Raw genomic sequence first — 24,485 nt, 5'->3', positions numbered from 1 at the left:
TAAAGAAGGGATCTAAGGAGAAGCCTAGGAACTCAGTCGGTTCCATTCTCATGTGATCTTGTGTTAAAAAAAATCACGCAACAGCTGTGCCATTTAAACTAATGGGGCTGGAATTACCTTATAGCCAATACAGGTAAGGAAAGTTCATGTTTTACAGATAGCAGTAAATTCTTCCATTGTGTTAAAGCCAATTTGCATTCAAGAAATAATGTTATATCAGGACCAACTGTATAGGCCTGTAAGATTGACTTCAGTGGTGAATAAATTCAGATCATAGAATCCCTACAGTGTGGAAACAGGCCCTTTGGCCCATCAAGTCCACACCAACCCTCAGAACATTCCACCCCCCCAGACCCATCCCTTGAAATTTACACCTCCCTGAACACAACCGGCAATTTGGAAAAGCCAATCCACTTACCCTGCACATCTTTGGACTGTGGCAGGACACCGGAGCACCCAAAGGAAACCCACACAGACACGGGGAGAATGTGCAAACTCCACACAGATAGGAGCCCAAGGGTCGAACCCAGGTTCCTGGTGCTGTGAGGGAGCACTGCTAACCAATGAGCCACCGTGCCGCCCTGTTATAGGGAAGACATTGTTAAATGGGAAAGTGTGCAAAGATGATTTCTTGGATGTTGCCAAGATTAGTAGGCCTGGGTTACAGGGAAAGGTTGGAATATAGGAGAATGAGGAGTATCCTTATTGAGGTGCATAAAATCATGAAGGGCATGGATAGAATGCATGCATATAGACTTTCTTCCCAGGGATGGGGAATTGAAAACTAGAGGGCATACATTTAAGGTGACAGGGCAAAGATTTAAGAGGAGCCTGAGAGGCAACTTCTTCACGCAGAGAGTGGTGCGCATATGGAATGGGCTGCCGGAGAAAGTGGCTGAGGCAGGTACAATAGCAACATTTAAAAAACATTTGAATAGGTACATGGAAAGGAAGGGTTTAAAAGGAATACGGACCAAATGCAGGCAATTGGAACTAGCCGAGTGAGCACTACCGTCAGCATGGACCCGTTTGGGCCAAAGGGCCTGTTTCCATGCTATATTACTCTACACAAAAATGAAATGAGGATGATAAATGGTATGGTGCCTTTTGCTACAGAGGAACTGAAATAGGCTAGAAGCAATACTACAATAGATCATAGAATCCCTGCAGTGTGGAAACAGGCCCTTCTGCCCAACAAGTCCACAATGACCTTCAGAGCTTCCCAACCAGACCCATCCCCCTATAACCCACCTAATCTACACATCCCTAAACACTACAAGATTATGTTGGGCACAATTATGTCAAAGCTATACCTGTAGCATTGCGTGCAGTCATCACGCATTAGGAAGGACATACTTGCCCTAGATGCACCACAACAAACTTTAATGAATTAGGCGACGGCCCAGTCAGGAGAAATCAATTAGACTAAGACCATATCCTTTGGACTTTCGAAGCACGAGGCATGATAAAAAGTAAGCATAAAATTATTTCGGGCTTGGTATATAGAAATAAAAGGTTACTGTCTTGGATTAAGGGGCTGGTATAATTAGACTGGTACGCAAGAAGTTGTGAACCTTTGAAAACCTCTACACTGGAGACCTGCAGACGCTTGTTCAGGTATAGTCAAGGCTGAGGTCAATAGATTTTAGGCACTTTGGACATAAATGGATATGGGTATATTGCTGGAAAGTGGAGTCAAGGTTGATCAGCCATGACTTTATTGAATGGTAGAGTACACTTGACAGAAAAATGGCCTATTCACCTCCCATCCATTTCTAGAGGGATTAAATTACTTTCTGCAGAAAAAAATCATTAACTCCTACGAATTGGCAGTTCCTGCTTAATCCAGTTACCAATTTTTTTCGTCCGAGTTTTAGTTTAGGACTTGAAATCAATGCCCTATTCCTTCACCTTCTTATGTCAACCCCAGGATCATGTAACAATTGATTGATCACGACCTTGTGACTAATGAACATAAAACTGTTTGACAGTTATGATTTCATCGTTCCGTAGGTTTAGAAAAAAAATCGTGACAGCAAATTTTAAAAAAGCTAATTAGATTAGATTAGATAACATTAGATTCAAAAGCCAAACATTTTTCATTCACTGACCCTGCCAACCAACACTCACTCCACATCCTCTCAACTTCCCTCTCAATTTTGTGTGTGAATAAGCCTTGTCAAATCAGTTAGGCTTCCACTCCCAATGTCATCCAAAACGCTCGTTAATCGAGATTAATTCAACATACGTGGCATCTTGTCACAAACCACTAATTACCATAATAGTTCACTAAAAGGAATGCCCAGTGTTGTATCAAGACAGACAATGGGAGATTCCAAACTTAATTTGCAGCCATTCCTGAACTAGCAGATCTCAACCTGGGCTTCAGTTAGTGTATTACAGTTGGCTTCAGAAATTTTGAAGGGAGGGTGAAGGCAGAAACCTTCCCTACCATTGCAAACCACGGAGGCTTAAATTTTGACCTCAACTCCTTCCTCTCTCATTTCACATTCTTCATGACACCATATTGCGTTATACTTTTTTAAATACCAGCTGATCATGCCTCCATGGCCACCTGGGGCAATTCCATCTACATCTTCTCCAAGTTTCAGTGGGGGAGCATAATGGGAACAATGCTCATAATTTAAGTTTTAAGATAATTATGGAAAAAGATAATACTGGTACTCATGTGAAAGTTCTAAGTTGGGGGCAAGCTAATTACAACAGTATTAGGCAGGAACTGGAAAAACTGGGAGTAGCTATTTGAAGGCAAATCTACATCTGATGTGTGAAGGTCTTTTAAAAGCCAGCTGACCAGAGTTCAGGACTAGCATATTCCTGTGAAGACGAAAGACAAGGATGGCAAGATTCAGGAACCCTGGATGACAGATGTTCTAAGTTTAGTTAAAAAGAAAAAGAAAAGGAAGGATATGCAAGATTCAGAAACATAAATCAAATCAAACAAGGCCATTGAGCAGTATAAACGAAGCAGAAAAGAGCTTTACCAAAGAAATTAGGAGAGCTAGAAGAGACCATGAAATGTCCTCGACAAGTAGGACTAAAGAGAATTCCATTTCATATGTATAGAAGGAGCACGAGGGCAACAAGAGAAAGGGTAAGTCTACTCAAGGACAAAGGAGGAAATGTGCAGAAAGCCAGTGGAAGAGGGTAAGATTCTCAGTGAGTACTTCGAATTGGTATTCTTGAAAGAGGAAGTCATGGGCAATTATAAGTTAAAGAGGGATTTGTTGACACACTAAGTCATGTCAATACTAAGGAGACGGCGTTAGACATCTTGAAAAACATTAAAGGTAGATAAGCCCCCAGAGCCTGACAGGATCTATCCCAGGATGCTGAAGGAGGCAGGACAGAAGATTGTAGAGGCCTTGGCAGAGATTTTTATATCCTATTTAGCCAAAGGCCAGTTCCCAGAAGATAGGAAATTCGTCAATGTCTTTCATTTCTTCAAGGAGGGCAACGGGGATAATTCAAGAGATTGTCGATCAATGAACCTTTCAGTTGTAAGGAAATTATTGAAGAAAATTTTAAGGGACAAGATTTACTTGTATTTGAAGATAAATGAATGTATTAGGGATAGTCAGCATAGCTTTATGCAGGGGAGATCTTGTCTCACAAACCTGATTGAGATTTTTTGAGGAAGTGATGACTTTGGCAAGGCAGTTGACAATGTTGCCCATGGTTGGCTGGTTGAAAAGAGCAAATCACATAGAATCTATGGTGAGTTGACAAGTTGGATACAAAATCGGCTTGGTCATAGAAGACAGAGGGTAGTTATGGAGGGGTGTCTTCCTGACTGCTGGTCTGTGGCCACTAGTGTCCCACAAGGATTATTTATATTTGTAAATGATCTGGATGAAAATGTAATTTGTCTGATGATTAAGTTTGCAGGTCACATGAAAATTAGTGAAGTTGTGGATAGTGAGGAGGGATATCAAAGAACACAGCAGGATACAGGCCAGCTGGAAAGTTGGGAGGAAAAATGGCAAATGAAGTTTAATCAAGTCAAGTGTAAGGTGATGCATTTTCAGAAGTTAAATGCAAGAGGAAAGTATACTGTAAATGATAGGACCCTTAGGAGTATTGATATGCAGAAGGATCTCGGGGTCAAAGTCGACAGCTCCGGCAAGTGCCAACACAAGTGGATCAGATGACAAAGCAGGCATACGGCATGCTTGCCTTCACCATTCAGGGCAGCAAGAGTAAAAATTGGCAAGTTATGATCCAATTGTATCAGGCTTTGGTCAGGCCACATTTGTGGTACAGTGTGCAGTGTTGACCACAGAGCATAAGATGATTGTGGAGGCTATGAAGAGGGTGTTTAAAGAAAACCTTACCAGAATGTTGCCTGGATTGGAGCACATTAGGTTCAAGGACAGGTTGGACAACTGGGGTTGTTTTCATTGGAGTTTCGGAGGCAGAGGGTGATGACAGAATTACATAAAATAAGGGGGCAAGGACAGGGCTGGTGGTCAGGGTCTCTCTCCCAGAGAGAAATGGCAAATACAAGGGGTCATAGGTTTAAGGTGAAATAGGGAACCGTTTAAAAGATGTGTGAAGGAAGTTTCTTTTCCCCAAACAGAGGGTAGTAGAAGCCTGGAAAATACTCCCGGGGAGGTGGCAGAAGCAAACATGACAGCAAAGCCTAAGAGGCATTTGGACAGATACATGAACAGGCAGTGAACAGAGGGGCATGTACCATGCACGAGCAGATGGGTTTAGTTTGGTACAGCATCACGGTAGGCACAGACATAGTGGGCCAAAATCACTCCTGTGCTGCGCAGTTTTATGGAATAAAAATCTTCTTCTGAAAAATTGGGTTTGCTTTCAACTAGATTTATCTGAACCTCAATAAAAAATCCCTATGCTTTAAATGGCCCCATGGCAGACAAAACTTGTCCTACTTTGACCTGGTCAATATTCTTCACAATTTTAGCAACCTCAATTAGATTCCTTTTAAATATTTCTTCTATAGCTGTTTAAGCACTTCTCACATCATCTAGGTTTCCAAATCCCAGTGCAGATGAGGAAAGCAGAGTTGCAATTGATTATAATACTTCTGGGAAGCTAATACTGACCAAGTTCACATGTCAAGAATAGTCAGTTTGATAAGGAAGGAAAGGGGCCTTAGCATGCATCAAACTGTACTCCAGCAAGCATTTGTGCCTCGTGAAAGAGTATAAAAATGGAGAGGTCAAAATAACCTATTAATATTTGAGTTAGACTCAAAAAGATATTTAATTGGTCAGACCTTTTGCTCCAATATATCTTTTAATAGATTTTGTTTTCCAGTCCTCCTTTGATGATAGACACTGTAGATCAAATATCTCCATCATAAAATACCATATTACCAATGGAGGATTTAACAGTGTTCAGGGGCCAAGAATCTGGGTCGATTTCAATCAAAACCCGGAGAAGGCAGAAGACACACTCCATTCTGACTTGAAACTGTATGATCGTTAGTTATCACTAAATAGCAGAGCTGACTCGATGGACTGAATGTTCTACATTTCATGGTCACAGTGTTGCTGATCAAAATCATGAAACTTTTTCACAGCACTGCAAGGTGTACTTGAGCCCATGGACTTCAGCAGCACTTCAGCACAACCATAACAGGAATTGGGGTTGGGCAAGAAATGCTAACCTAGCCAGAAACATCCATGTCATGTTCAACTGTAAAAAAAAAGCCAGATATTAATTATCTTGGTTACTATTATTACTGAAAATGTTTCGGATACCTAACATCCTAGAATGTTGAGACTCTTTTCCAGAAATATGCAGTTTCAAAAATACCAAAAGTAAACAAGGTCAACAGCTGCCATCAAGAGAAATAAATAAAAACTTGCACAACAAAAAAAAAGCAAAACAAACTACCAATTTTGAATGGGTAGATCAAAGACAGCCCTTGGCCAAAACTGGGAGAGGACTGCCATCTTTTCCGCCACATTGCCGCAAATGAGCTTCAAAGTTCTACAAAAGTGAGATACTTTCCCAAGTCTCTCCTAATTCTACTGATGTACTTCTAAGATTAGTTGGGACATAAAAACTTGCAACAAACATGGGGTGAAAAAAAATTTACAAATGCTGGCAATACTCAATGAGTCAGGTAGCATCAGCAGAAAATATAAAGGAATTTCCACCTATACTCTCCTTTATCCATCTACTAGCCGCCCTCCCCTCTCTCCCTATTTATTTCAGAATCCCCTTCACCTCCCCCACTTCTGAAGATGGATCTCGACCCGAAACATCAGCTTTCCTGCTCCTCTGATACTGCTTAGCCTGCTGTGTTCATCCAGCTCTACACCGCGTTGTCTCAGATTCTCCAGCATCGGCAGTTCCTACTATCACTGTATCAGGGCAATGCTCTTCCAGTGAATATGATACATCACTCTCACCAGCATATCAAACCTGGAACTGCTAGTGCTTACCTGGCTAAAATAAACAAATACATTAAATATTTACAATTCATCTTCCAGGCATTTATAAGTTAGATCTAAAATGTTGGAGTAACACGGTGTGAAGCTGGATGAACACACCAGCCCAACAGCATCAGAGGACCAGGAAGGTTTGACGTTTCGGGTCGAGACCCTGAGATTTTCTTTAAAACTCTTCTACAAATGAAACCAGCCATGTAAGTAACAAATTTTTTGAAAGGTAGATTGAAATTAAAATATTTTATTATAAATCATTTTTAACAAATATAAAATGCTCAGTATCAATATCGATTTAATCACTAATGATAGTAAATAGGTCGAAGTACTTAGATGGCAGATTTAATTTTGCTAGGAAGCTCAAAGCACACGTTTGCGCAGGCAACATTAGGTAGCACTATTTGAATAAAATATTAAACCGCAAAGATTTTAACAGAGGAATAGAACAACAAAGTCCACAGTCGTCCTCTATTCAATTTCATCTCCAGAGATTCTTTCTATTTTATCCTCCATCTTAAATTAATTTAAGAAATTCTATCTTCTGAACTTCAATGTCCTACCTGGAAATGTATTCCACATATGATGAACACTTCTGCATAATTTTCTAATTAAATCAATCATTCTTAAACTGCTACTGGCTCTGAAGCAGAGTCAAAACATTAACTCTGCTTTCTCTCCACATATGATACTGGATCTGTCAAGCTTTTCCAGCTATTTCTGATTTCCAACTCACTCAGTTCTTTGGTTTCTCTCCTTTGATTTTTTTTGCTGTAGGAGTCACTGTTATTTATAAAAATCCAAAGCTTTCTAAATCTCATTACTTGCTGCTTCTTACATGCTTCTATTTTGGATGTACAGACAACTTGAATGAACGAAAAAGAGCAAGCCCCCAAGTCTGATCTTGGACCACATTGGCATAATGGGAAGCTCATCAAAACAAGTTTATTATAAAATACACACACCATACTCCACACTCAATTAATGATTTTTGAATTTCACAATTATTAACATTAGCCCTGTTAAAACTGTGGCAGGGACAGGAGAAACAGCATAAGGACAACAGGGACACATTACTTAAAGGAACCCAAGGCAGAGGAAGTTCAGCCATATTGAGTTTCTTGGGAATGACACCAGGCTGGATGGCATCTACTTTAAAGCTTGGATTACTATACGTAAGACAGACAAGTTGAAGGCACAGATTGGCACATGGAATTGTGATGCTGCTGCCACAGATGCGTTTTCTGTTGGGGAGGGGGTGCATACTGACTGACAAATCAACATTCCAGGGTATACAATCTTCAGGCAGGACAAGGTGGGGTATAAAAGAAGGATTTTTGCATTTTTAATTGAGAAGTCAGTTGCTGCAGTAAGGAGGGACAATATCTTGGAAGGGTCTTCAAATGAGGCTTTGTGGGTAAACACTGGAATAAAAAAGCGGCAGGCATACTGCTTATGAGTGTTTTATAGGCACCAGACAAACAATGGGCAGTACAGGAGCAGATAAGTAGACAAATTACTGAGGTTTGTAAAAATAATAAGTGGGTAATTATATTAGGTGATTTCAACTTTCTCAACATTGAGATAGGCATGGTGTAAAAGGTATGGAAATAAGTAGAAGATATTTTGAAATGTATTCAGGAGAGGTTTTTTTCATGTAAACACAGGCAGTGCAGTACTGGGCCCAATTCTTGGGACGGGGGGGAATGGCGCCTGGCATATGCTCAAGGAGGCCATGGGAGTGCATTTCAGTAAATAATGGAGCGAAATGCTGGTAATTTAAGTTGCCTAACTTACGTTTTTCTCTCAGATATGGGAACTAATATTTGAGAATAACTACCCAATAACTTAAAAGGCCCGATTTGAAACAAACTTCAAAATGGTGAGGATACCCACCGAGCCACTGGACTAAATATGTCCAGAGACAGGAAGACCACCTGTAATAAGATGGAACAAATAATGCCATATCCCAGAATGCATCAAATAATGAAACTTAGTTGTTCCTACACATTACATAAATGGAAGAAAAAACAAACAAACAAACGAACAGTTTCCTCAAAATGCAAGCCAAAAACTATTCCAATAGTAGTAACCAAGATGAATAGTTACTGATAGCTCTAAAATTCAAGCATGGTACAATTTAGTTGGAAACGTGCATTTGTAGGCTCATATTTTAAACCACCGAAAATTAGTGTAATTTTGTTTTTGGTTTAATCAGTTAAATTACCTTGTTGAAGCGTTCATGAGGAATGTACTGCAGTACAATAGGTTCCATTGTAGTAACATTTGCAAACTGCACCTCTGGAATATAAAGTGCACAAACCACATGGGCCCAACCTGTGCATAAATCGAAACAAAAAAAATTACAAACTATAGACAACATAATAAGAAGTTAGACCTTGTCTCTAATACAAACAAAACCTTGTCAATTTAGTTAAGAAAAGAAATTCCATAAGTCAGCTTGTGACAATCAACAAAGACACAGTATTACATTCATTTTAAATATACCAAAAGACATCTAAACGCTAGGCTTGATAATCCCAATCATGTCCTGAATGTGTTGACTGAAAAGCATGGCATGTGTCAGTTTCTCAGCCAATGAGGTTTTCAAACCTACTGTTTAAAAGTGTGACACATTAAACACATTGTGTTGTTATATGGCGCTATGCCAGACGCACGTGGAAGCACTGTTGAAAGGACAACAAAGAACCTTGTAGCTCAGCATTCCTGACAATCATCCAGACGGTTCGAATTTCTAACACCATGCCCCTCCTATAATGTTATCTACTATGCATCAACAAGACTAGAGTGACCCACTACATAGCAATCACTTTGATCACATACTCTTTAAATCACTGAAGAACATTACAAGAAATATTTTGTAGCAGTGAAAGTACAAATATTCTGATCTGCTCTCCAGTGATAGCAACAGCTTGGTCTGAAGCATATATGTATGTTATAGAACATAGAACATTACAGCACAGTACAGGCCCTTCGGCCTTCAATGTTGTGCCGACCTGTCATACCAATGTCATAGTTTATATTTTGCATGCAAAATAGCAAGTTTTATTTTCATTTCAACTTTCATACCCTCGCACCATAAATATACCATGTATACTTAACATCACACGGACTTGAATTTATACTTTCACACAAGCCATGAATTATTACATCAATTAGCTACTAATTCAAGTTAAATCCCAAAAATTATTTCCTCCTAGCAGGAAAAACAAAAATACTTCACACGGTGATAATGGGAACTGCAGGTACCTCCTTGCACCTCAATCCGCACCTCCATTTCCTACCTTCTAATCTCATCCCACCCCCTCGACCTGTCCGTCCTCCCTGGACTGGCCTACCCCCTTCCTACCTCCCCACCTACAATCACCTCTACAGATTCCATCCCTGCCCCTTTAACTTGTCTGTCTCCTCTCCACCCATCTTCTCCTCTATCCATCTTCAATCCACCTCCCCCTCTCTCCCTATTTATTTCAGAACCATCTCCCCATCCCCCTTTTCTGATGAAGGGTCTAGGCCTGAAACATCAGCTTTTGTGCTCCTAAGATGCTGGTGGCCTGCTGTGTTCATCCAGCTCCACACTTTGTTATCTCATACTTCACACAGTACTGAGTTAAGGCTAGATAATAAAAACGCTTACACTATTTTCTGCTCAGACAAAATGATTCAAGGTTTCATAAATTTATTCAAATATACCTTTAAGTCAAGTTATTAGAGGGTCTAATATATTGAAACAAACTATACTCCACCTGATGAGATTAATTTTTAAAATTCTCTTTATATCATTTGCACCATCATTCAGAACACCCAGATTTTATGCACACATTGAGACAGATATACATTTTACAATCTTGACCGGATGACATACAGTACTTTTCTGAAGTTTTTTTTAAAACCTTTAGACCCTTTATACATCATACACTTTAATCTTCGAAGTCAAAACATTTACAGCCTGGGATCAAATGTTCATAATTACCATGTGCCTAAATTTGAACTGCTGACTTTTGATCATAAAACACACAAAATAAAATCTTACCAAAACAGAAGCAGAAAATTTCTGTCAGCAGTCAACAATCAACAATGCAACAATTTTCAAATTAAAAGGTTAAAACTGGCTTCAAAAATAATCTGAAAAAAAAAGAAATTGCTGGAAAAACTCAGTAAATCTGGCAGCGCTTGTGGGAAGAGAGGAGAGTTAGCGGTTTGGGTCCAGAAACTTTATTTCCCCCCCACAAAAGTAGTCTGCTCAGCTTCCCTGAATAGGCAATTGTTATATATATTGCCAAAAGCAGGACTGGACCAAATTAGCCAGTAAGATTCAGGTCAACCCAGATTTGTCACGCTCACTGACATTTACGAAGTGGCCCATGAAACTGAGCTCAATCGCCTGGGATGTAAGGGGAAAGTGTTAGTCAGGATAATTTTCCAATTAAACATTTTGTAATCTTGTATACGCCAACATCAGGGAGCACAAAATTTGTATTAGCTATGATGCCACATTAGGCACTGTACAGAATAACTACTTAGGCTACAAACATAATGAGAGCCAGAGGTCTACTGCAGAACAAAAGGCCCTTCAGCCTTTCAAGTCTGTTGGTCGAAAACAATGGCTAAACTATTACAATCCCATGTTCCAGTATTTGGCCCATAGCCTTGTAAGCCTAAGCATCACAAGCGTACATCTCGATTCTTAAACGTCATCAGGCTCTGTCTCTACCACATGTACAGACAGTGAGTTAGATTCCCACCAACCTCACATCTCTAAACTTCCTGCCCCTTCCCTTAAATTGAATGCCCGAGTTACTGGTTTCACCAAGGGAAAATATCCCTTCCTGTCTATACTCTTTATAATTTTGTATGCATTACAGTTATATTCCCACCCAAACTCAGTCTCCTCTACTGCAAGGAAAACAACCCTTTGTCCATCCACTCTCTCAACACTCCGGCAAATCACATCCCTCCTATAATATTATTGATTCCAGACCTACACATAATTCTCTAGCTGTGGCCTAATCAACATTCTTTACAGTTTCAGCAGCATCTCTGTGCTCATAAACTCTATGCCTCCACTAATCAAGGTAAGTAGCCTATATGCCTTCTTAACCACTTTTGTATATTTGTCCTGCTAACCTAACGGGCTGGTGGACATGCATACCTCTGATCCAGGGTGCCTTCCCACAGTTCTACTGTTCTGAAGTTGGATAGAGTATTTGTTGACTAGAAGGCAGTACGTTAAAATTTGGTGTTTGCAAAATGTTGGGACAAAGCAGTGTGTGGTCCCTTTAAAAGATTTTGTTTAAACCTTCAAAGCACAGAAAAAGCACAATGTCTATAAGCAGTTTGAAAGTCTGAAAGTACACAGAGTACCTGAATTGAGACATTTGTATCAAATAGTACAGTTAGCAGGCCTAGCAGCAATTTTGTTTTGTTACCAAGACAATAAATTTTGAGTTTAGCCAATCAATTTGAACCAGGCATTTAGATACCAAAAACCAATTAAATTTAAATCTGTTACAGAGATGGCAGGAACTGAAGGGTCTGGACCCAAAACATCAGCTTTCCTGCACCTCTGATGCTGCTTGGCCTGCTGTGTTCATCCAGCTCCACACCTTGTTATCTTAAATTTAAGCCTGATTGTTTTGAGAACATAGGACTAATCCTAGTCTAGGGAACCGATACGTTATCAAGGGTATAAAAGAAGAGGGCAGTTAGAGATAGACAGGAGAGTAACTGCCACCTGCCAGAGTTAACAGCCCTCAGATCTCGAGGGAAAATCGTTGGTTCTCTCAGAATCCTCTCAGTCTTAGAGACTGCACCATCTAAAAATCAAAAAGGTATCGACGGTACAACTAGTTAATATTTCTGACAGAAGAATCGATGGAGAAGACATTTACAACAGAACATTTGACAGAGAAGGCATAGAGAATTTCGGAAGACATGTAACTTGGCTGTAATTTCAACAGACTAAATTCTATCCTTTATAATTTTATTTTATAAGTGGGACTTGTATTTATTGAAACAGCATACCATGAGAATCTTGTTTTATTTGGGAATAGTTAGTAGTTAGAAGGGGGTTTATTCAGTTTGTTAATAGTTTAATTAATTTGTTCACCATTAGAGTTTAATAAATAAATCATTAATTGTTGATTAGTGTGAATGTCAAGGATTTATTTGATTTAACCACTAGAAGTTGCTGAAAGACAGGTTACACACCTTTTATCACTCCTTTTACAGATTATAACACATGGTACTCCTCTTTGCATGTTTTGGTTTTAGTTCTTGGAGGGGCCGCCAACCTCCACTTTGTAACACTACGCCATATATTCCTTGCCTTGACTGTCCTGGCTAAGTGCATCACCTCACATTTTTACAGATTAAGTACCACTGACCGCTGATTAGCCCATGTGACCAGCCAGCCAATATCTTGATGTACAAAGCAACTGATTCACCCCCCCACATTATTGTCTATATTGTTTAAATTTGCCACAAACAGGGAGGGCCTCAACAATGATCCCTGCAGAACCGGACTGAACAGAGGCCTCACGATACAAAACCTTCACTCAACCATCACCTTTCTGCTTCCTGCCACTCATCCATATCTGTATCCAATTTGGCAAATTTCCTTTGATTCCACGGGTTCTTATCTTTGCTATCAGTCTCTCACGTGGGACTGTATCAAAAGCCTTGCTGAAGTAGACTACATCAAATAGCTATTACAGAAACTTTGCTGGGAAGGACAGGACTGGTAGCTCAATGTTACAGGTTTTAGAAGTTATAGGAAGGATAGAAAGGGAGGTAAGAGGGGAGGGGGGAGTGGTGCTTTTGGTTGAGGAAACATTACTACCATAATTAGAGAAGATATTTCTGAGAAATCAAATGGACATACAGATTGAAATTAGAAATAAGAAAGGGATGATCACTTTAATGGGAATGCATTATAGCCACCCCAATAGAAGAGAACAGAATAGACGCCTATGTAGAAAGATCTCAATATATGTAAGAATAACAGGGTTGTAACAGTAGGGAATTTTAATTTTCCAAACATTGACTTGGACTGCCATAGTGTTAAAGATTTGGATAGTGAGGAATTGTTAAATGTGCTAAAGAAAACTTTCCTTATCAATATGTAAATGTACCTGCAGACATGGTGCAAAATTAGACCTTCTCCGGGGATTTAAGGCAAGACAAGCAACTGAAGTGTTGGTAGGAGAACACTTTAGGACTAGTGATCATAATTCTATCAGTTTCAAAAGAATAATCCTTCCATATAAGTTAACATTTTAATAGGAGCAAGGCAAATTTTAATGGTATCAGACAAGAGCTTTCAAAAGTTGACTAGAGTAGAATGTTCGCAGGTAACGGGATGACTGAAAAATGGGAGGCTTTCAAAAGTGTGATATTGAGAGTTCAGACGCATTATGTTTCTATTAGAGTGAAAAGTAAGACTGGTAAGATTAGAGAATAAAACAGAATCATACATTAGATATTAACAATTGGGTTCAAAATGAATCCCTTGAACAGTCTAAAGGGTGTAGGGGCATTCTTAAGAGGGAACTCAGGAAGGCAAAGAGGAATATGAGATAGCCTTGGCAAATAAGGTTTAGGATAATCTAAAGGTATTCTACAGAGAATTAGGCCCTTGAAGATCAATGGTCATCTTTGTGCTGAACCTCTAACTCCTATGCTCCAGTGGAAAAAGGTCTCAGCCTATTTTTATAACTCAAACTGTCCATTCTCAGCAACATCCTAGTAAATCTTTTCTGAACCCTCTCCAATGTCATAAAATCCTTCCTATAACAGGGCAACCAGAACTAGACACAGTACTCCAGAAGAGGCCTCACCAACATCCTGTTATAAGCTCAAGAGAACATCCTGACTCCTGTACTGAAAGGAGTGAGCAATGAAGGCAAAAGTGCTAAATGTTTTCTTAACCACCCTGTCTACCTGTGATGCAAATTTCAAAGATCTATGTACCTGAATCCTTAGGGGTGTCTGTTCTACAACACCTTCCATGGCCCTACTATTATTTATATAAAGTCTTACTCTGGTTTTTTTTAAAACCAAAATGCAATATCTCATATTTATCCAAATTAAACTCCACTTGCCACCCCTCAACCTACTGATCCAATTGATCAAGATCCTTTTGCAATCTTCAATGTCAACTATACCACCAATTTTGGTGTCATCCACAAACTTACCAACCATGCCTGCTAAACTCTCACCCTTCACAATTGTTTCCAAGTTTCCCCATCACAAGAGATTAGACTGACTGGCCTGTTTCCTGATGAACGTCTTGCCCTCTTCTTGCATAAGAGTGATATATCCTCCAGTCCTCTTGTACTTCTCCTGTAGCCAGGGAGGAATGGAAAATTATTTCAAATGTCTCTGTTGTTTCCTCCCTTGCTTCATTCGCTAGCTTAGGATACATCTCCAGGGCTAGGTGAAATGTATCTACTTTTAAACCTGCCATATGACTCAGGAATTAATCTATATCAACACCTTCAAGTACATCACAGCCCTTTTTAGCATACAGCCATATTAATCTGCAAACGTCCCATCTCAAAAGCTAAGTAGACTCAGGCCTGGTTACTACGGGGTTTTTTCTGGTGCAATGGTAATGTCCCTCCTCTGGGTCAGAAATCTAGGTTCAAGTCGCACAAACTCCAGAGATGTGTGACAACATCTTTAAACAGATTGATTAACAAGTAACTATCACAGTCTTTCTTCCGGATTTCCTAACTATACTATCCCTCTCACTAGCGAACACTAAGATAAAGCATTTATTTAAAACCCGACCTACATCCATTTTTCAATGTTCCATGCACAAATTACCATTGTGATCCTTCACAATGGGCCCTACACTTTCCCCAGTTACCCTTTCATCCTGCAATGTACTTGAGAAATAACTTCAGATTTTCTTTTACTGTCATTATTCTTTTATGCCCCTCTTTTCTCTCCTGATTTCCTTTCCAAGTTTCCCTTTACATTCCATACTTCTGGATTCTGCTGTTTCAAGACCTAGGTATCTGGCTTAAGCTTCCATTTTTTCCTCAATCCAATACAGGATTAATTGGTCTCAATCACTTTATTAGAGTATGTCAGTCCTGTGTTCTCCATGTTTCCTTCCAGAATGCATTTTACTGCTCTGACGCAAATTTACGTAAAAGTATCTGCTTCCAGTCTGCAATACTAAGGACTGCCGATGCTGGAGTCGAAGATATCACAGTGTGAAGATGAAGGAACACAGCAGGCCAGGCAACATGAGAGGAGCAGGAAAGCTGATGCTTCGGGTGGGAACCTTCTTCAGAAATGGTGGAGGGGGAAGGGGGCTCTGAAATAAATAGGGAGGAGAGGTGGGGCTGGGGCAAGTAGGTAGGATGGTGAGAGGTGAGTGCAGGTAGTTAAAAAGAAATTACCAAGAAAGCAAAAGTGTAGATTGTGCAACAAGCTGTTTAATCTCGCACGGCCACCTCATTATCTCCCGCAGTAGCGAAATGAGAATATCTACATTTTGTATTTTTTTTAAAAAAATCAATGGTGTTATTATTTTTAAGGGGAATGGACCAAAAGTAAAATCCATGCTTAATTCCAAATCATTATCACTATCAAGCCAATTGTTACTAAGTGGGCAAAAACAATGGATTACGTATATGCATGAGTAATAAATAATGGATGACAGAATAAGCAAAGCTTGAGCTATTTACAAGCATTACCAACTAAATCTCAAGGTCAGTGCTAAATGTTTGTGCCTTTTTTTCCTGTAGAAAAGTTTTTATTTTTGCAATTTTTTTGGACATTTGGGTTTGCAATGTACCAATGGAAACAATCAGCTTATTTCAAGTATTGTGAAAACAAAGTTTGAATTCAGTGTTTTGTAACTGTAATCTGACATTTAAGCAAAAAGGTTAGGACCTGCTGGAGGATTTACAATTGAATCATCTTGTTGCTCAAGACTGTCATTTATGACCTTGCTTCGAAAGCAAATACTGAGGATTGGAAAATTGGGTGAAAAATTTGAGGGGAAGGAATCTGAATCTGAATCAGAATAAACTGGCAAAATAAAAATTAAAACACAAAAGCTTCTAGTAAAACTGAAGTGAAAAGCCTCAGTGGACATAGGTCTGTAAAGGGGGAGACAGAAGAAATTATGTAGAATCAAGGAAAGTGCTGAAATTTAAAACAAATGTTGTGCCAATCTTCAAAGTAAAAGACATACAAAACATACCAGAAAGAGTGAGAAACCCGGGTCAAATGGAACTAAGGATTTTAAATTAAAGAAAAGGCACTGGGAAAATTAAATGGAACCAAAGCCAATTAATCCTCTGGAATTAGACCTAAATTACAGAGTTGTATAAGAGGTGGCAGCACTGCTGGTGGATGCATTTGTTGTGATCTTGCTAAACTCCAAGATTCCAGAACAATTCTATTAGATTGAAAAGGAAGCAAATATCACCGCTACTCGAAAAGACAGGAAGCAAAAAGAAAATCAGCAAAACATAGGACAGTCATCCCTGGTATGGAGGGATTGTCTTTGACAGCTTGGGACTCCACACACTGGAGTTTAGAAGAATGAGAGGTGATTACATTAAGACACATGGGATTCTTAAGGGGCTTGACAGGGTAAATATTGAGAGTATGTTTCGCCTCATGGGAGTGTCTTGGACCAGACAGCATAGTCTCAGAATAAAAGATGTGCTAATTTCAGATTGAGAGAAGGAGGAATTTCTTCTCAGAGGGTTGAGTGTCTTTGGAACTCCTTGCCACAGAGCGCGGTTAGGGCAGAGTCCTTGTATATACTTAAAGCCAAGACAGGTAGATTCTTGATCAGTAAGGGGAAAATCGAGGGTTACAGGGAAAAGATAGGGAAGTGGATGCAAGGAATGTCATTTGGATCAGCCATGATCTTACTGAATAGGGAATTAGGCTCGAGGAGCTGACTGGTCTGCTCTTGTTCTTATTCTTTAATGGAACTTGAAGGTTTCTAAGATCCCTGATGAACTCTGCTATGCTTACTGAAAGGTTTGACAATTTTCTCAATTACTACATCATCCATGTGCCTGTCCAAGAGTCACTTAAATGTCCCTAATGTTTCTGATTCCACTACCACTGCCGGCATTTTGGAAGGTCTAATTTGAATGCAGAATACAGGGTTAATAGCAGGATTCTTCACAGTGTGGAGGAACAGAGGGGGCTTGGGGTCCACATCCATAGATCTGTCAAAGTTGCCACCCAAGTTGATAGGGTTGTTAAGGTGGTGTATGGCATGTTGGCTTTCATTGGCAGGGGAAGTGAGTTTAAGAGTCGTGAGGTTATGCTGCAGCCCTATAAAACCCTGGTTAGACCACACTTGGAATATTGTGTTCAGTACTGGTCACTTCATGGTGGGAAAGATGTGGAAGCTTTAGAGAGGGTGCAGAGGAGATTTACCAGGATGCTGCCTGGACTAGGGGAACAGGTCTTCTGAGGAAAGGTTGAGCGTGCTAGGGATTTTTTCATTGGAATGAAGAAGGATGAGAGGTGACTTGATAGAGGTGTACAAGATGATGACAGGCATAGGTAGAATGGATACCTAGAGATTTTTTTCCCCAGGGAGGAAATGACTATTATAAGGGGGCATAATTGTGAGGTGACTGGAGGAAGGTATAGGGGAGATGGCAGAGGTAGGTTCTTTACACAGAGTGGTGGGCGCATGAAATGCGCTGCTGGCAGTGGTTGTACAGTCAGATACATTACAGACATTTAAGCGACTCTCGGATAGGCACATGGATAATACTAAAATGTAGGGAATGCAAGGTAGCTTGATCTTAGAGTAGGATAATAGGTCAGAGCTACATCGTGGGCCGAAGGCCCTGTACTGTGCTGTACCATTCTATGTTCTATGTCATTCTTGGACAGAAAGATTCATTTAATAGTGACATGAACAATTAACTAAGCAGCATTGTGGAAATATTGAGGTTAAAGTTGAAAGCAGGGGCTAAAAAAGCAGACTTAACTAAGGTAATAGCACAGCATCTGAAATGTAATTAAAAAAGCTTGACCCAGCTCAAGTAGGCTGGTATTCCATTGTGCATGATGCAACTCAAGATAGAAAAAGATACAGAAAAGCAAAGGCTCATATCTGAAAAGGAAAAAGAATGAAATTCAAAGGCTTATCATCCAGAGAGAAGTTAACAAAGGGAGGAAGAAATAAGAGGAGACAGGGCTTTAACAAAGACGGCATGATGGCTCAGTGGTTAGCACTGCTGCGTCACCGTGCCAGGAACTTGGGTTCAAATTACGCTCGGGTGACTGTCTGTCTGTGTGGAGTTTGCACATTCTCTCCAAGTCTGCAGGAGTTTCTTCCAGCTGCTCCGGTTTCCTCCCTCAGTCCAACAACGTGCAGATTAGGTAGAGTGGCCATGCTAAATTGTCCATTGTGTCCAGGGATGCGCAAGCTAGGGTGGTCAGCCTTAGGAAATGCAGAGTTACAGGACTGGGATGTGTCCAGGTCGGATCTTCTTTGGAAGGGTGGCACGGACTCGACAGGCCCAATGGCCTGCTTTCACGCTAGGGATTCTATGACTCTCAAAGCTAATAAAAGCAAACGGAATGAACTGAACAAAGTCCTCAGTTACTGGGTGAAATAGGAGAAGCAAGTTAAGCTGAAAGTTGACAGTGATAGTAATAAGACATGTAAGAAATCTGTGAAAGACTGTACAGTTTAGGAATGAGTGATAAAACAGTACAAGCACAAAAGGGTTTCTCAGAAACAACTAGAACCGAGCATAGCATAATGAAGTGAGTCAAATTACTGGAAGTCATAGAACGGTTTTGTCTCTACATGAAGACTAACCGTTGGTTGCTGGCAAAAAAAGTGTATGCTGTTGGAGCTTTAAGTTTGCACATGTCATGACAGAATTGCAAGGACACCAAAATTCAAAGAGGACAACAATCTATAAAACATAAGAAGAGGGTGCTGACTAGTCAGCAGGTGGCAAACATTGCAATGTTAAATGTGCCAGGGAACAGATATCCCCATATGTTTTTTTTTGAGAAAAGTTTAAAGAAGCAAGTTAACTCTGATTGTTATGGCATTATCATGGGTGAAGTCCTGGTCCAAAAGCTTTTATTTAGTTGAGTCATTGCCACTGTGATGCCACATACATCAACCTCAACATTCTAACACTGTTCAAAGTGTACAAAACCACAAATCCCTTCAGCCTGAGTTCCGAGGAAGGGTCACTGGACCCAAAACATCAACTCTACTTTCTTTCCACAGATGCTACCGAACCTGCTGAGCCTTTCCACCAATATCTGTTTTTATACCCCTTTGCATTGTATTGAGCATATTCAATGGGCATAACCAAGTTATGAGCCAATATCCAACATCGGGTGTGCTTCTACAATTAGATATTGTTTACTAAAAACAACCTGACTGCTTTAGGAAATAACACCAGTTACCAATTTATCATGATCAGTTGGGTTTTCACTTGCCTTTTCTATAAAAGGTACATATGTTCATGCACAGGGCCCTGCCTTTGTAGCAATACATAAGTTCCAAACTACTGAATGACTATATTCCCCTACACCAAGAGCACAATCAAATTATTACAGATACCAGAGCAGTCCAATCATTGACTGATGAAATAAAAAGGGGGTATTTATAGGATTTATGAATCTGTTCTCTTTATGCTCCTTGAGTATCTAGGATTTCGAATATTGCCCATGTTCCCAAACTAGACCTCAGTAAAATTGGGACTATGGTCTGGGACTACAACAAAAACAAAAGGAAAGGGCAGAATTCGTGCATTACCAACTTCCCTTTTATTAGAATTTAATTGGTGTGCCATGACACATAGCCCAAGTCTAATGATCTGGGGGACACAGGTTCAAATACCACCATGGCAGCTGGTGGAATTTAATTTCAATCAATTGAAGCTGGTCTCGGTCATAATGCCAGGAAACTATCATTGACTGAAAAGAACACATCTGGTTCATGAATATCCTTCAGGGAAAGAAATCTACTACACTTACCTGGCTTGGCTGACATGTCTTCAGATCATAGCAGTGCAGCTGACTCTCAACTGCCCTCTGAAATAGCCTAACACTTACTTCAAAGGCAATGAGAGGCTGGCAAAGCATGCTAGTCTTGCCAATGACTCATTCATTTCATTGGGATATAGGAAAGTTTAAAAAGGAAATAGACCAGTTCATCTGACATCTGTTATTGGAAAATTGCTGGAGTGTGAAATTCAATATAGGATGAGCGCACTAAATTTTCATCTGATCAGAGAGAGATCATGGATTTGAAATGCAAAGATAAAGTCTGGCAAACTTTCTTGAATATTTTGAAGAGGTGACTAAAGTAATGGTTAGTGGAAAGTCCATGTATATTACTTGTACATACTTTCAACAGCTTTAATGGCATTTTCTCATTAGCAGGGAAATAGCTGTTGTTGAAATTCATGAAAGGAGGCAAATTATTGATTTGGTTAAGAAATTAGTTGAGTGGCAGAAGATAACACCTTCTATCCATTATAACTACATTCTAACTTAGAATGGGACTAGACGTTCTACAAGGATCTGTGCTTGGACTGCTACCATTTGACAGTTTTTAAATCACAACTTAGTTATTGCAATCTAAAGCCACAAATCCAAGCTTGCTAATTATAGGCAGCTTTGGAAAATGGAAACATGATCAATCAATGAGATTGCTAGATTAAGTGAATGGTCAAAGCTGTGCCAAGGGGATTTCGATACAGCCATATATGAGGTCATCCTCTTAAAACGGTGCATTTTCTAAACAGTGAAAAGGTTGAAACAGTAAGGGCCAACGACACTTAAGGGATCAAGTAAATAGATCACCAAAATCCAAAGCACAGATAAAGGATAACACCAAAATAAATCCCAGCTTTTAGGTTTACTGGGAGGCAAATCAGAAAGAAGTTATTTTGAACTAAACAAAAGTTAAAGTGACACCTAAATTGAGTACCTTAGAGCAGTTTTTGCAACTCGGGAAGGAAATATTTGTCTTGGAAGAAGCGCAGCATAGATGTACCAAGATGAAAGTTGCACTTCCATGGATTAACTTACAAGGAGAGATTATACAATTTGGAAACTTATTGCATTAAATATAAAAGGCTAAGTGTTGTTTGATCAAAGATTTCAGGATATTAAAGGAAACCAGAGAAACTACTGCTCATGGTTGGCGAGTTGAAATGAAAGTTTTATGCGTAACTAAGAAAACCATCTAGGCAAAGGGCAGTGAAAGTTTGGAAGCTCTTTCACAAACATCTAATCTTTAATTATTAATTGAAGTGTGAAATTGATAATACCTTTCATTAGCAAAAATCTAAGGGATACGAGGCAAAGACGAATATCAGGAATTAGTTTGCGCAAGCAGCGTAAACGTAGGAGTTGAAGGCAGGCCATTCAGCCCACCCAGTCCACTCCTTCATTTAATCATAGCTGATGGACATTTCAACTCCACTTCCCTGCACTCTCCCCGTAGCCCTTAATTCCTTGTGAGATCAAGAATTTATCAATCTCCGCCCTGAAGATATTCAACGTCCTGGTCTCCACTGCGCTCCATGGCAATGAGTTCCACAGGCCCACACGCTCCAGCGCCAGTATGTCCTTCCTGAGGTGTGGGGCCCAAAATTGGACACAGTATTCTAATTGGGGCCTAACTAGGGCTTTATAAAGCCTCAGAAGCACATCACTGCTTTTATATTCCAACCCTCTTGAGATAAATGACAACAATACATTTGCCTTCTTAATCACAGACTCTACCTGCAAGCTAACCTTTAGAGAATCCTGGACCAACACTCCCAGATCCCTTTGTACTTCTGCTTTATCAATTTTCTCACCTCAGCCATGGTCTAACTTAATGGGGAAGAACAGGCTTCAGGAGTTAAAAGGACGATTTCAACCCACATTTCTTACAATTTATTTCAGGCAAACTTTAAAAAGAAACAAGTTAATTGGGAAATATTAAAAGTAAAAGTTAAATAACAAGCTAAGTATAGGATAACAGGGCTAAAAATATCGATGTGCAATTGTGTTCTTGCAGATCACACAGAAGCTTTGGGTTAAAGCAAAAGTTACTGGTAATGTTTATGCTATATGTTTTGCAAAGAGAACAGCTCCTTCAAAACTCAGGGTGCTAGTCATCTACACCAGGTGACTTAACTGCTCCAAGTGTAGCTAGTCTTTCCAGTAACACCGCTCTTTAAAATATTCACAATCAATTGTCTCCACTATCTCAACTTCTAATAATACTTTGTCAGATTTCAGTTTGGCAAACACCAACAGGGGGGAGAAATCTAAATCAGATATCAAGTCTTGTCCTGCACCTCGAAATATATTATCACCTTCTTTATGCCAAATAGGACCCATCCACCTTCAACTACTCAATTACTTACATACTGGGAAAACAACTTTTTAGGTTCCTTTTAACACTGACTGCTATTCTATCTTGTGATAATGGGAACTGCAGATGCTGGAGAATCCAAGATAACCAAGTGTGAAGCTGGATGAACACAGCAGGCCAAGCAGCATCTCAGGAGCACAAAAGCTGACGTTTCGGGCCTAGACCCTTCATCAGAGAGGGGGATGGGGGACTGTATCGGTGCCGCCTCTTGTGCCCCAGAGGAGCTCGAACAGTTCATCCACTTCACCAGCACCTTCCACCCTACCCTCAAGTTCACCTGGGTCATCTCCAACACATCCCTCACCTTCCTGGACACCTCAGTCTCCATCTCAGGTAACCAGCTAGAAACTGATGTCCATTTCAAGCCCACTGACTGCCACAGCTACCTAGAATACACCTCCTCCCACCCACCCTCCTGCACAAATTCCATCCCCCATTCCCAATTCCTCCGCCTCCACCGCATCTGCTCCCAGGGTGAGGCATTCCACTCCCGCACATCCCAGATGTCCACGTTCTTCCAAGACTGCAACTTTCCCCCCGCAGTGGTCGAGAACACCCCTGACCGCGTCTCCCGCATTTCCCACAACACATCCCTCACAGCCCGCCCCCGCCACAACCGCCCCAAGAGGATCCCCCTCATTCTCACATACCACCCCACCAACCTCCAGATACAACGCATCGTCCTCCAACACTTCCGCCATCTACAATCCGACACCACCACCCAAGCCATTTTTCCATCCCCACCCTTTTCTGCCTTCTGGAGAGACCACTCTCTCCAGTCCACACACCCCTCCAAGCCCAACACACCCAGCACCTTCCCCTGCAACCGCAGGAAGTGCTACACTTGCCCCCACACCTCCTCCCTCACCCCCATCCCAGGCCCCAAGATGACCTTCCATATTAAGCAGATGTTCACCTGCACATCTGCCAATGTGATATACTGTTTCCATTGTACCCATGTGGCTTCCTCTACATTGGGGAAAGCAAGGGGAGGCTTGTGGACCGCTTTGCAGAACACCTCCACTCGGTTCGCAATAAACAACTGCACCTCCCAGTCACAAACCATTTTAACTCTCCCTCCCATTCCTTTGACAACATGTCCATCATGGGCCTCCTGCAGTGCCACAATGATGCCACCCAAAGGTTGCAAGAACAGCAACTCATATTCCGCTTGGGAACTCTGCAGCCCAATGGTATCAAAGTGGACTTCACAAGCTTCAAAATCACCCCTCCCCACACTGCATCCCAAAACCAGCCCAGCCTGTCTCCACTTCCCTAACCTGTTCGTCCTCTCACCCATCCCCTCCTCCCACCACAAGCCGCACCTCCATTTCCTACCTACTACCTCATCCTGCCTCCTTGACCTGTCCGTCTTTCCCGGACTGACCTATCCCTTCCCTACCTCCCCACCTACACTCTCCTCTCCACCTATCTTCTTTTCTCCATCTTCGGTCCGCCTCCCACTCTCTCCCAATTTATTCCAGAACCCTCTCCCCATCCCCCTCTCTGTTGAAGGGTCTAGGCCCGAAATGTCAGCTTTTGTGCTCCTGAGATGCTGCTTGGCCTGCTGTGTTCATCCAGCTTCACACTTTACTATTCTATCTTCACCT

General features: G+C 40.7%; 1 protein-coding gene across 9 annotated transcripts in view; it reads right to left on the bottom strand.

The window, feature by feature from the left end:
- Positions 1 to 24,485, bottom strand: part of mllt10 (MLLT10 histone lysine methyltransferase DOT1L cofactor) — a 647,928-nt gene that overhangs the window by 595,657 nt on the left and 27,786 nt on the right. For 8 of the 9 annotated variants that reach the window (XM_059638794.1, XM_059638800.1, XM_059638789.1 and 5 more), the window contains one exon: positions 8,674 to 8,783. In XM_059638794.1, the coding sequence (XP_059494777.1) occupies positions 8,674 to 8,783 (110 nt within the window). Of the gene's footprint in view, positions 1 to 8,673; positions 8,784 to 24,485 lie in introns of those variants that run through there. The other variant, XM_059638813.1, reaches the window with a different exon arrangement.

The sequence above is a fragment of the Stegostoma tigrinum genome, chromosome 2, assembly GCF_030684315.1.
Source record: "Stegostoma tigrinum isolate sSteTig4 chromosome 2, sSteTig4.hap1, whole genome shotgun sequence".
In the NCBI taxonomy this organism is placed as follows: Eukaryota; Metazoa; Chordata; class Chondrichthyes; order Orectolobiformes; family Stegostomatidae; genus Stegostoma; species Stegostoma tigrinum.
Note: the sequence above shows the minus strand (reverse complement) of the source record. Positions and strands in the feature narration are given on the sequence as shown.